Raw genomic sequence first — 13304 nt, 5'->3', positions numbered from 1 at the left:
CTTAGCTCCCAGCATCCTCACTGCTTTGGGCACAACAGCGAGTCAGCCTCAACACTCTACAACTCAGGAGCAGAGACATGCACTCAGTACCACCTCTACCACTTACTTTCTGTCACGTGGCTTAGAAGGAAGCTGACCAATCTGTCAATTAAGTTCCCCAGCGTCTGGGATTAGCTCATTTTAGAGGGTGTTTAGCTTGTTCTGTAGTGTTGATTATATGTAAATTAGAAGACCCAAACCATTCATGTACACATACAGCAAACTGATGGCAGGCACTGCATGCTTAAGACATTGTCACATCAGGCTTGCCTGCCCCACTGTTGGAAAGGTTAAGAAAAAGTGGACCCAGGTGATTTTAGTCTGGCTCCAAGTTCTCTCTCCCTGTGGTCTGACATGGGTGACTGCATTGACCCATGGAGTGAGTAAAACCAAGGAGAAACCACCCAGGGCTGCAGGACAGAGCCAGGCTCACAGCAGGCCACATGATCAAGGACAAGCCATCCAAAGCTGCAGGGCAGAGCTGGTTCTTACAGGAAGCCACATGCCAATCTTGCTGAGGTAGTTTTTCAGACTTACGGTAGGAAGTGTCAGTCCCAAGGCAGGGGAATGCTTACTCAATGACCCTAATAGGCCCCAGCAGGGTGCTGAACACTGTGATCCATTGTCACCCTGGGCTCGGTAGCTACAGCTACTTAATCCAACACATGACTGCACTGTGCCAGTGACGTAGGTCTACTTGCATTGATTATTATGTGGAATTATCCCACAAGGGTTTTTCAGTGTAACCTGGCCAACTACCTTCAAGTTCAAATTTTTGTTACTTTGGAGACTGCTAGCAGATCAACTTGTTATTCTGAGATTCTCACTTCTTTTAGCTGAAAGCAGAATTCATAAACACCACAGTTTGTGCTTACAGCACAATAATCACTCAAGGCCTCTTCACTTGGATAGAGGTAGGAAATACTATTCACAAAGTAAATTATAATAAAGTTTCCTAGTCACATTTAAGGTTACTTACCTCTAGCAATATGACATATGTACTAATTTTGTTCTATGACCCTTTTATCAGTGAAGACATAAGATTACTTTGTAAACTTAACTATGAAACCTCATTAGTAATCTCAACCCTTGGCCTCAGTGTACACGCCACTCTCAATGCAGACTCAAGACACTGGAGCCACTGTTCATTCTGTATGTCAAGGCTTACTGTGTCCATCCCCAGGGAACCATTGCTTGTCTTTTGCTCTCCTTCAGTTACTGCGTGTGAAATACAAGCCAAGTCTGCATGCATAGCTGCCATCACCCTAAGTCACTGCACAACTCTTTATTCATCCCTGTTTTGTGGTGCAGACAATGCCATGCTTAACACTGACATGTCCTTCACTCTGCTCACAGCCGCAGTCCACTGCCCCATCCCACCAATCCCATTAATGAAGCCAGGGTCAAGATCAGATTGGTATTAAAAATGGGAGACTTGGTATCTGGGTGATTCATTTAAAACACTGGCATCATTATTGTTGTTATTAATACTCTGAAGACAAATTTTAACATGATTTTTTCCAGTAAGACTGTAATTTACAAAACATTTCTAATTATGATTTTAAAAAACTGAGACAATAAAAACAGAAGCAAGAATAGCATAGTCATCACTACATGGAGTCACATAGAAGTGGTTTCTACTTAATTAAGAAATTCTTATCTTGTAAGACAAGGCTAATCTAGAATGTGTCCACAGAAAGACCACAAAAGTAGAATTTCTAGAAACGTCTTTAGATGAATTCAATTAAATATTTATTGAACAAATGCAGAATAAATGAACTAAGGGATGTTTTAATCTGAAGACACAATAAACAACTTCAAATATTCAATGGGCTGCTACACAGAATGAAAATCCTCTTTCAGCATGTCTTCAAACGGCACAACTTAAGCTAAGGGACAGATATAAGCAGCCCACAGGCAGCAGGAGGCTGTCACAGCTCCTCAAATACTGTGTCCTACTCAACTTCTCCCTTCTTTGGGAAAACTATTAGCTCTGGATACTTCCCCCAAACACCTCAAGTCACATTTCCACGGCACAGCTGCCAAGGCTGCCAAGAAGGTAGTGTTAACAAACTTGTTTTCTCAGGAGCGGGTCTGTTTGTTCCTCAGCTACCTTTCTGTTTGTATTAGTGATCGCTAGAGTAGAAAAGAACATTTTCCAGAGTGTGCCTCACAACCCTGGCAGGTCAGGCACTGTCTCTGGGAAGTCTTTTTCAAATCCCAAAAAACATCACTATAACCAGCAGCCAGTGGTGTGGATGGGAGTGTGGTGTGTGCCGTGGCGACCCTGCTCTACACAAAGCAGGAGATTCTGAAGTGAGTCACTGGGAAACAGAAACTACCTGCATAATACTGATGAGAGCCAACAAGTTCTTTGTTAAACAGTACAAAATGAGAACTGTTCCAACAACTCTTCAGCATGTTTTAAGGACAAAATATATATAATATACTTTATATTATATATGCATTTTATCACATACTCAGTAAAGAATGCTGACATGCTCACTCCATTCAGTAAACCGAAAATAAAAGCTTTACATTTCTCTGTCAGTGTGCAGGATTCCAAGGGCGACATCAGTTTTCAAGAAAAGCCACGTAATCTGTCAACCTGGCTAACTGCTGTTCATTGGGGATAGGCGGAACTGGGGCAGGCTCTGTGTGGATGAGAGAGAAACACACTTCGTATGAGAACGCTTCAGCCCTGCTGATGTCTTTAACAAGCAGGTGATTTCTCAGCTCTGCCTGACTTTAGACATAATCATGAGGCCCAGGCAGTTTCCAAAACAAGCCACAAAGTCCTCACTTTGTGAGTATGGCTTCCCCAGTCAAACGAATCCAGCATTACTGCTGTTACCAATGCATGCTGGGTGAAGGCTGAAGACGTGTAACACACATCATCTTTCAGATCAGTTCTTCTGGCCAACCTCGACAGATCTGGTTCACTGCATGTGTCACATACCACCCAAGAAGAGTGTTACTGTCAGTGAATAGCAGCAGCAAAAAATCCAGGAGTCAAGCATCAGGGACTGCATGCTAGCCAGGCTTGGGCTTCTGAGTAAACACAGGGAGAAGCTCCCAAGGCCTGGCATGCTGGTAGGCAAGCTCTGTCACCAGGGCAAGAGTGTTACTGTTCCAGCTAAGCTACAGGGTGGCCTTAGTTCAACCTTTTAACCAAGTGTATTATTAGAAACTTACAGATTTTAATCTGGTTCTTAGAACTAAGGATAAAATACACACAATACAGAAAATAAATCAGTAACAATGAAACATTTTTAAAATAGGCATATGAAAATACATGTACCTGATAAGGGAATAAACCTGTTGAAGGAAACGTCCAGGGCCCCTGTGACTGAACAAAATAAGAAAAAAAAAAAAAAAGTTAAGAACCCAACCAGCCTAAGTCATTGTCCAGCTCTGAGCAGACCGCATGTTATCTGTTCTATGAAGTTTTGGACCTTGGTGCTAACAAGCTGCTCTGCATCTTACGGGACTCTTCACACTTGCCTTTCCTCACCACTAGCAACGGCAGTGCTGTGTCACTAGCGCCTGCTGAGCCTCAGGCACTGGTCTACTACCTCACTTGTGCTCCAGGTCGCAGCTGGAGGTGTTCAGCATAGGTGTAGGACACTGAGGCTGTAGGAGGACTGATAATGGGAGTATGAAGCCTGGCTCCAATGGCCAGCAAAAAAAGGTAGTCTGGGGAATCAGCAGTAAAGGAGTTTGGCTCGTTTTGAAGGGCAAGATAAAGGAGGGCTAGAAACACAAACTGACACAACAGGACAGAGCACAGGACTGAAGTCCTGCAAAGAAGGCTAGAGAAGTCAACCCAATTGTCCTAATGGCCACCGTTTAGATATAACGGATATGCACAATAAGAAATGGCTCCATAAAAAAAAGATAAGAGTAATATTTAGTGAAAGTTAAGCTTTTTGTAAAGTTTATTTATGGGGGGGGTGAGGGAGGGAGGAGCAGGGGAGGGAGAATGGGCCTGCTAGGGCCTGTAGCCATTGCAATGAAAACTCCAGATGCATGCCCTGCTTTGTGCATCTGGCTTTATGTGGATACTGCGGAATCAAGCCTGGGTCCTTGACTTTGCAGGCAAGCGCCTTAACTGCTAAGCCATCTCTCCAGCCCCAAAGTTAAATTTTAATAAGGATAGTTAGATGCAATTGTCAAAACACTTACATGTAACAGTCTGATGTAATAAAAATATTTAAAGTTAAATTTAGGTAACCTTCAAGCTCCTCTCTCCTCTAAGTATCTTTATTCTAAATGTGTGTTTAGCATGTGAGTTCCATTGTTAATAGATATTTTATGTCCCACAACTAAATGACAAGCCTGGGAGCCTGAAAAGAGCAGTCTCACCCAAGTGCAATGCACAGGAAGGGTGAAGTTTTCCACTTACCTGGCTTCCTGGGCAAGACCATCCTTGTGGAGGAGTCAGCTTGCCATCCTTGCTCTAATATACCTGGAAGCACAGACGCACACAGAGATGAGAAACTAGACCAACACCAGCAAGATCTGCCATTTGGCCCTGCCTCGCTTACCTAGGAAACCTGCATATTTAGTCCAACTTGCGATGTCTGTTTTCACTAGAAAGATATACTACAGAGATCTCTCAGTTTTGTAATGCTTTTAAAATACATTGGAGCCTTAATTTACTCTGAGACCAATTTAATCACTAACACATGGTTGGTTTTCTATAAAGTTTGAACCTAATCAATATTAAAACAGACATCAGGAAAACTCCTGTGATGCCTTTGTCACTGTCCCATCACACAATGAACATGGCTGCTTTCACAGGGATCCATTCACATGTCTGTCACAATTCAAGGAAGTGGGGTCCAAGATGAAGGAACTGTTTTCTCCTGGGCCACTTGGCAAGCATGAGGGACAGTGTGGGCAGGGATTCATGCTGGTAACAATTATATGTGGACTTAGGAATGGGTGAGAAAGAACAGAAAAAAAAAAAAGCTGAAAAGGATGCAAGGATGAGATCGTCTTTACAAGCAGGGGTGAAATAAGCACTTCTAAATGTGGGCAATGAGGTCATTACAGTGCATTTTTAAGCAGCTGTTCAGACATTCGTGCATGCTTTGTACCTAAGGAGTCCAGCACTGACTACAGGCTGCTGGTTGTTCAAGTCCCTGCTGGAGGTGCACAAGACATGTTTCCTATCACCTTCTTAAAACACAAACAGCTTCTAAATTCTGACTCACATCCTGTTCTGAGAGTTGCTGAGAAGGAACTGTCAACCTCTGGGTAAAGCAAGCACAAACTACCTTTCACAGCCTCTTCTACAGGAAGTCCCACGAAGGCTGCAAAATCATCAGCAATGATTGAGGTGTACGCTTGAGAGACGAGGGCGAAGGCACGTCTCCTTGTTGCATCTGTGGGAGAGGGTTGGCAGGAGGGAACCAACATAACAGACCTCAAAGAAACTCTTGGATCAGATGGCAATGACAGTTATAAAGATGGAAAAAGGTTACCATCATGACTCAAATCTTAAAAAATGTCTGGGATATTAAATTTCTCTTCTATTTCACTTGCAAACACTAGGATGGACTGGAAAGCACAGCTGTCCTCAGGATCTCTCCTGTAGGATGACACGTGGAGCTGGAGGGAAAAAACCTCATCACTAGATCCCCTTCTTGCTTTCCAAGTTTGTGTCAACTTGGATCCAACACCCCCCCCCCCCCCCCCCCCCCGCCAAACCTTGAGTGACTGTTTTCACAGGGGACTGCCTGGCAACCAGCCAGACTTCCCTGGAAATGGCACTTGGGATCTTCTCCATGCTTAGGCACCCACATGAAATAAATCCAGTAAGACTATTTAACTCTCAGCCAAACCAGTCTATTTTCCTGCTCTGTGCTCTTCTGGTAACACATGAGCTCCTCCTTGAGGAGCCTACATGTTTAGTGAAGCATTTTGAATTTTATATTCCATAGTTAATAGGCAAATTGACACTTAAGATACCCCCCTTGCAGTATTTTCACCTCTCTCGATTCCTGGGACACACCAAGTAAGTAGTGCAGCTCCTGAGACATCGTCCAACCTAGACACGTCCTACACATTCTCACTCTTGAGCACGAAACACCCACCTCTGGCTACTATTTCTGGTCTGTCTACACTTGTCCCACCACACTGAAATTCCTTGTAGTCCCTGCCCTTCTCTAAGCCTGCGGCATTAACTACTCCTGTTTTGAATTTACCAAGCAATCTTCTGGCAGCCACAGCATACACTGTTCCAACCTCTTCTCAGTTATATGCTGAGCCCCTTAACGGAGAGGGCTCTCATTCATTTCTTCATGTCCTGCAAAGTGCCTACATCTCCAGTGAGCTTCGTGCTGAACACAGGCTTGGGTGCCACTAGGACTAAAATAGGGCAAGACCCTTGTCTTTGGCTTTGTTTCCTCAGTCCTTAAGTACTGCCACCTCAGTCACATGCCTTCATTTCCTCCTCAGATTGCAGCTCTCCACCAACCTCCAGCAGACTACTAGAACATCTCAGAGGTACACAAACTTTTCTATGAAGGTGGCAATGGAAGAAGCAAGCAAGAACAATTAGAAGTGCTCAGCATACTCTATTAATCAGGCAAGTCTACCTCAATTTGAGAACATCTTTTTTAGTTCAAATACTCTGGTCAGACTGTTAGAGCAAAGAATGGAACAGTAACACATGTGAGTGGAAGACAAAGAGAGCAGGGAGAACACAGGTGCTTGACAAAGGATGGTAGTGTCCCAGTGCCCATTTGAGCTACCACTCTCAGCATGAGTGGCTCTCCATCTACATCCTAGTGCCCATCAGAGGCTGCCAAACTCAGCATGGATGGCTCTCCATCTCCATCTTGACTTGTCACTATGACAGTGAGTCCTCAAGAGTTGTGCAGGCATGACCTCATCAAAACACATTCAAACATGGCAGAAGGATGACCGAACTCAGTTGACAACCATGGTAGTTTAACAGAGAACACTTTCGGTGAAAGAGCAGCATTGAGTGGGACTGGTGAAGTCTCCACCCACCCAAAGCAGGAAGATAGGGCTTAGAAACGATGAGCAAACTGAAACTGCCACATTTCAAAAACACTAAACACATCCAGGCAGCTAACCCAGATCTGGGCTTTCTAAAACGTGGGTCTTGGCTGCCCCTAGCCCATCACTGCATTCTTTATCCAGTCAGTAGGCAGTCATCCCACAGCAAATTCCCTAACCAGAAGCAGGCAGCTTCTGCTACATGAAAACCACACTCTGACTTCTGTAACAGCAGGTCCACAACACAGCTCCAACAATTCCAGCTCTGTACAGACTCCTCCCTTTTCCTTCCCTGCAGTTCTCCAGGCCAGGGGGAGGACACAGAACAACGCTGCATATCCAGCAATGGCTTCAGAGTCCACAGTTCTACAAGCCCAACAAATCAGAGCTATGCATTCTCTCTCAGAAAACCCAACAAAGTGAAAGCCAGGAGGAAGGAGTCCTGCGGCTACCCAGCTGCTGCGATTAGAGATGACGACACACACAATTGGGAGCCCGGCCCTATCCCCATGCAATTCGTTTACAAGCAATTGTATGAAGCAGCCACTGGAGACTAGCAAAGAGTGGTCCTAAGAATCAGGACCACCATGCTGGGCCTCTGCACTGTAACTGCGGGATAGGCTCTACCTTCCAGAGATGTTGCTGGTGGCTCCAGAGACCTGCAGGAGAAAGCTAGGTCAGGTCAGACAGTTGTTTTGTGCTAGTAGAACACAGCCTCCCCAAACTACCACAGCATGGTGGGCCTGTCACCCCTCTCCCACCTCCCAAGTAGCCAGGGGATGAGGTGGAGGGATGTGGATCTTCAGAGGTATTTTAAATGACAAGTGTTTATGCCTCTTAATTCACTTGCAACACCTGAACTAAGGAGTATTTGTCACCCCATTTCAGATATGAAGAAAGAAGCACTGGCAGGTCACCCCAGCAAGAGACCACACCAGAATGTGAGCGCCAGAGAGCAAGCTATGCTCTGCTCTGTAGCCTTTCAAGAGTCTGCTGGGCTGCTATCATCTCCCAGTGTCCACTGAAATGTGTCCTCACTGCTGTAAGTATCGGGCTAAACCCAAGCCTGAACAAGCCTACCAGCACACTGCTTCCTCACTGGGGCCCATCACAGCTGCGCAGCCTGCGCCTGCGCCACCCCGACTGCCCTGCAGGTCGGCTCGTTGTCACTCACACGTAAAGGAACATCTCACATCTGTCATTTACGCCGCTCTGCTTATGCTGATAACAGTCTTACTGTTCTGAAGAGTCAATTACGGTGATCTTCAAGACAATCTTTATCATCAGCTTTTGTGCAGCTGACGGCTCTTCCCATAAGAGCACCCACCAGAGCAGGAAGAACATGGTAAAGGCAGGCTGACAATGAAAATGAGGGAACAAGAGTGTATGCAGCATAGAAAGAGCTAGCTGTGTACGTCTGCAAGTGATCAGAGGACTAGAAGCAAATGCAGGGGTGGGAGAAGGGAGGAAAGGAAAGAGACTTGTCATGTGCCAGCACAACCACATTAGCCTGTCATCTTCTGAGCACTTAAAAATACATTTGAGGGCTGGAGAGACAGCTCAGTGGCTAAAGGTGCTTGCTTATAAAGCTTAATGGCCAGGATTCAATTCCCTAGTAGCCATGTAAAGCCAGACGCACAGGTTTGGGGTTCATTTATAATGGCAGGAGACCCTGGCATGCCCATATTCATTCTCTATCAGCCTCTTTCTCTCATAATAAGTAAATAAAATATCTGTAAAATATAATTGAGCCTTTATACACCAAAAGAATTAGTTTTAGAAATTTCATGTTCTGTATAGAACATCTGTTAAAAGCAGGGAATAGCAAAGTCCAAGTCTCTTTTTTCAAATACATGGATTTAAAAATTCTTGACTAAAAAAAAAAATATATATATAAATAAATAAAGTAAAAATTCTTGACTAACACACACCATGAACTTTAGATCACTATCAGATTTCATTTTACTAGGAAGGAACCCTTGAACAAGGCCTCATGTGGTGGCACATGCCTATAATCCCAGCAGCTGAGAGACTGAGGCAGGATGGTAAAGAAGAGCCTGGGCTACACAGTGAGACTGTGACTCAAAAAGGCAAACAAAAAAAGAAACCACTGTCCTGCCAAGAGAGTGATTTCAATCTAGACTAGACAAAGCCCTTGGCTCCTGATCCTCTCAATGAATATAAGATGGGTATCATGATCTAGGTTCAAGTGGATTCTGAAAACCAGTCCACAAACAGAAAACATGCACTTTAAAACACACAGAAACTTAGGCAACCCCCCAGCACTTAGGGAACATGTTTTGTTGATGCCAATTTTAACCACAGAGGGGCAGTACCTCTAAGTGCTTCCATGATTGGCTGGACGGTCTCAGACCACTGGTGAGCACTGATGGTCGAGTAGATCCCAGGGAAGTCTCTCTGCCAGATTCGCTGTCCTACTGACCAAATTCCCCCAAGTTCAGAATTCGCCTGAAATAAATATTAATGCCTTTGGAGTATTCAGTTGGTAACTACCAGTGATCATGTCTTCAAATGAAATACCAGAAATGACACAACCTGTGAGCCATCGGCATTTTTTTTTTAAGAGGCAGAATTCTTTTTCTCCTTTCTAAAAGGTTTTAAATGCTGTGAGTAGTCGTGTGTAATAGTTGTGTATTTACTGATAGGAATCTTTACACAGTAGCAAATTAAAGTGTGAGAAAGTAGTCCAAAAATATTTCAGAATTGAACCTGAGGACTAATTCTCGAGTATTCTTACTTTTAAAGATGCTGACACTGGGTGGTCTGGCTGCGACATCTGTCACCCCACTGACTGCCAGGGCTGATTTGGCTGGCTAGGTGGGTGTCCCCTTCCTCCCTCTCCACTCCATGTGCATCCCAACCAAAGGTCAGTCAAAGAGGACGACATAGAGGAGGACCAGTCTTCAGTCAAGGGTATACGAGTAGCTGTGCTCCCCTGCAAGAATCTCCAAACAAACTCTCTCATTTAGTGAGGACAAAAGTTAACAGCAAGAGGGCTAACACCACTGTCAGGTCACAAGAAGTACACTACAGCCCAAGCAGAGTTTCCTCCATAGCACTGAAGTTCTGTGTAGAAGTTATATACCTCATTATTTGACAAAAATCCAAGGGATTTTTTACTAAACAGAATGTTAGGGAAAAGAAAAATGAATCAGCTGAAATTAAAATTGTACTTCATCTACTTTCCAAGAAACTTCTGTCAGGTTGTTTCACATAGTTGTCCATCCAAAATAAGCAATCTGCAAAACTAATCTTAATGCTGTATATGTTCACACAAACAATACTAGTGTCAAAATAAATCATTACAGGAAACCAAGGAAGTCTGTTGAAAATCACCACCTCAGCCTGTGCAGCTGTTAATTGGTCAGGCCAAGTTTTCAAGACAAGCCTCAAGAAATCTGACCAGCAGGAGTTGACCCCAGACTCCTGCACTGTGTCAGGAAAAGTTCAGAGGCATCAGAATTGAAGGGTTTTGTTAGTCTAACAACTCTTTGACATGGGAAAGAAAACAACTGTTAAGAGCTTGCCAGTTAAGGAAATGCCACTATCATACTAAAGCAATAAAATATCCTTCAAGAATACTTACAGATTTTATAGCAGGTGGTATCCTTTTCCAAAGATATCTTGCATTATTCCTAATTTATACAAACATCAACAGAAAGACAATTATCTTGTAAATACTTAAGGACTAGGCCCCAAATGCAAACAAATGAACAAACACTTAAAACACCATAGACAATGCACAGGAAAATCTAGTTTATGTGAATCTGTTCTGGGGAAATAAGAATGGTTTTTAAATAAAAAGGACCAAAGAGTTTTATCATGGCAACATTTTAATAAAGTTAAGGCAATCCACACTAAAAACATACTGCGTAAGGTTGCCATTCATATCTGAATATCACTAACTCAGATATAAAATAAATATATGTATGTATTTAAAAGGCTCTGACAACTTCCTGACAGGAAATATTTGATGCTTTTCTGGCTAGGAGCCTTGCTCCCAGTGGGCACAGAGCCTCCAAAATGAGTAAGAACAAGATAAAGGACCACAAAACATGACACAATCTCTGTATGTGTACTAAAAAGCTCAGCTTAGTTTCTATAAAGGTATCAAAAAAAAAAAAAAAAAAAGAATTTGGAGAATTTAAAACTAATCTGCATCAGGATTCCCTAACAGATGATCACAGAACTACAGGAGGGTCTTTTGGAAACCTCACACAAGTTGCTAATGAATTCCACTTGGCTTTCTTAACTTTCATGATCAGCTTCCTTTGCTCTGTTGATTACATACACAGATAATTAACAGAGGGTATTAATGAGGTTCTTTTTTTTTTTTTGGTTTATTTTTATTTATTTGAGAGTGACAGACAGAGGAAGAGGTAGGGAGAGGGGGGGGAGGGAGAGGGAGAGGGAGAGGGAGAGGGAGAGGGAGAGGGAGAGGGAGGGAGAGAGAGAGAGAGAGAGAGAGAGAGAGAGAGAGAATGGGCGCGACAGGGCTTCCAGCCACTGCAGACGAACTCCAGATGTGTGTGCCCCCTTGTGCATCTGGCTAACGTGGGTCCTGGGGAATCAAGCCTCGAACCGGGGTCCTAAGGCTTCACAGGCAAGCACTTAAACGCTAAGCCATCTCTCCAGCCCATGAGGTTCTTTTTTAAAGAAAGGTTAATGGTGATGGGCAATTTTCTCATAATGAACTTAAACTTTTTCTTTAGAGGGTAATATAAAACAAACGTATTTAAAAGTAGCAGCTTAGTCAGACATTGTGGCACACGCTTTTGTAGAGGTAGGAGAATTGCCGTTGAGTTTGAGGCCAGACTAGGACTACAAAGTGAATTGCAGCCTGGGCTAGTGCGAGACCCTACCTCGAATCCCCCCCCCCCCCACACACCCAAAAATCATTACTGCAACTCAGTAAGAAATAGCCCTAAAAAGTTTAAAGAAGACACAGCTCACTGTGTTGTGGTCTATTTCAATGCAGAGTAATTCTGGCCTAGCCCCGGGAAGGCTGCTGCTCTTAGCCTCAGGTAAAGGTACTTACATGTCATTGTGGAGCAGATACAAAGCGAGAAGCTGGCCATACACTGGTGGTGTTGCGATTCCTCCAGGAGCCTAGAGGGCCAAAAATAAGACAAACAAAACGTGTGTATGCTTCCACAAAAGAAGGAATATTATTGTTATCCTAAAAAGTCGATGTTATAGCACTATTACAGATATACAAAGCAGCCTGGAGAAATAACAAGTATTAAAATCCCAAGAAGTTTAGATTTGAAATCAGCTGTCATTTATTTCCCTTTGAGTATCAGTTTCCTTACACATACCAAACAAAACAAACAAACAAAAAAAGCTAATGAATTTGGAAGGCCTCAGGTTTGAATTTAGGCGTAATCAGCCCATCACAACAAAACTGCTGGACATCTAAGTGAGCGGAGAACAGAGAAAACAAACACACACCCCACCCATCCACCCCCGGCTGGGCTGCAAAGGCGTCTCTCTCCTCGTACAATCTTCATTCATTCAGCAGGTGTCTGAGTGGCCACTCGCGAGCTGCAGTTTCGGGGCCGCCGTCCCTTGAGCCAGCAGGGTCGCGTTCCCGCGCCGGCTCGGCCGGTGACCAGGCGGGCACTGACCGCACGGGGCCCACGGGCTCCGCCACGACAGCGGCGCCAACCCCCAGCGGGCCGTGCCCACGCCGCCCGCCCGCGCCCTCACCGTTACCCTGGAAACCGGCACCGGGCAGGCCGCGGCCCACGTCCCTCCCGGGAGGCGCCCGCGGCCTCTACCTCCAGCTCCTGGCTCTCGCACTGGTCCAGAAGCTTCTTGAAACTGAAAGCACTTTCCGCCATCACCGCAACTGGCATCTTCCTGGCCAGTATCACCTCCGCACCTTCCAGACCGCAGAACCCCAAACTGCCCCTCGGGGCGTCGCGCCCGCGATGACGTACAGGCCACCGTCGGCGCCAAGTGCGCATGCGCACCTTGGGTTAACAGCGTCCTCAGAATTACCGCGGGAGATGCGGGAGGTGGCCGCTCTGGCCCGCCGTCTCGGTGCTCTGGAGGAACCAATCGACCTCGCTGTGAAATGCTGACGCTCTGGCCTGCCGTCTCGGTGCTCTGGGAGGCCCGTCCCGACTCCCTGTGGGATGCGGGCGCTCTGGCCCACGTCTCGGTGCTCTGGAAGACCCGTCAGGACTGGCTGTGGGATGCGGGCGCTC

At 45.0% G+C, this 13304-nt stretch overlaps 1 protein-coding gene across 1 annotated transcript; it reads right to left on the bottom strand.

Annotated features, from left to right (window-relative positions):
- Positions 1 to 1768: 1768 nt before the first annotated feature.
- On the bottom strand, positions 1769 to 13030 carry Cops8 (COP9 signalosome subunit 8). Its single transcript, XM_004662274.2, has 8 exons — positions 12873 to 13030; positions 12131 to 12201; positions 10679 to 10727; positions 9408 to 9540; positions 5322 to 5429; positions 4445 to 4507; positions 3341 to 3388; positions 1769 to 2693 (listed from the first exon to the last, which is right to left on the bottom strand). The coding sequence occupies exons 1-8, from the start codon at positions 12948 to 12950 to the stop codon at positions 2614 to 2616; spliced, it is 630 nt and encodes a 209-aa protein (XP_004662331.1). The 5' UTR covers positions 12951 to 13030; the 3' UTR covers positions 1769 to 2613.
- Positions 13031 to 13304: the final 274 nt, after the last annotated feature.

Source organism: Jaculus jaculus, chromosome 4 (genome assembly GCF_020740685.1).
Source record: "Jaculus jaculus isolate mJacJac1 chromosome 4, mJacJac1.mat.Y.cur, whole genome shotgun sequence".
Lineage (NCBI taxonomy): Eukaryota > Metazoa > Chordata > Mammalia > Rodentia > Dipodidae > Jaculus > Jaculus jaculus.
The sequence above is the reverse complement of the archived record's forward strand: the minus strand, read 5'-3'. Positions and strand labels throughout refer to the sequence as shown.

Bases quoted from the DNA above. Each gene is read 5' to 3' on its own strand.
- Cops8 (XM_004662274.2), bottom strand. From the start codon at position 12,950: ATGCCAGTTGCGGTGATGGCGGAAAGTGCTTTCAGTTTCAAGAAGCTT. The intron at 9,541-10,678 runs GTAAGTATTCTT...TATTTATTTCAG, and splicing joins TACCACCTGCTATAAAATCT to GCGAATTCTGAACTTGGGGG. The intron at 3,389-4,444 runs GTAAGTGGAAAA...TATTTTGTTCAG, and splicing joins GGTCTTGCCCAGGAAGCCAG to TCACAGGGGCCCTGGACGTT.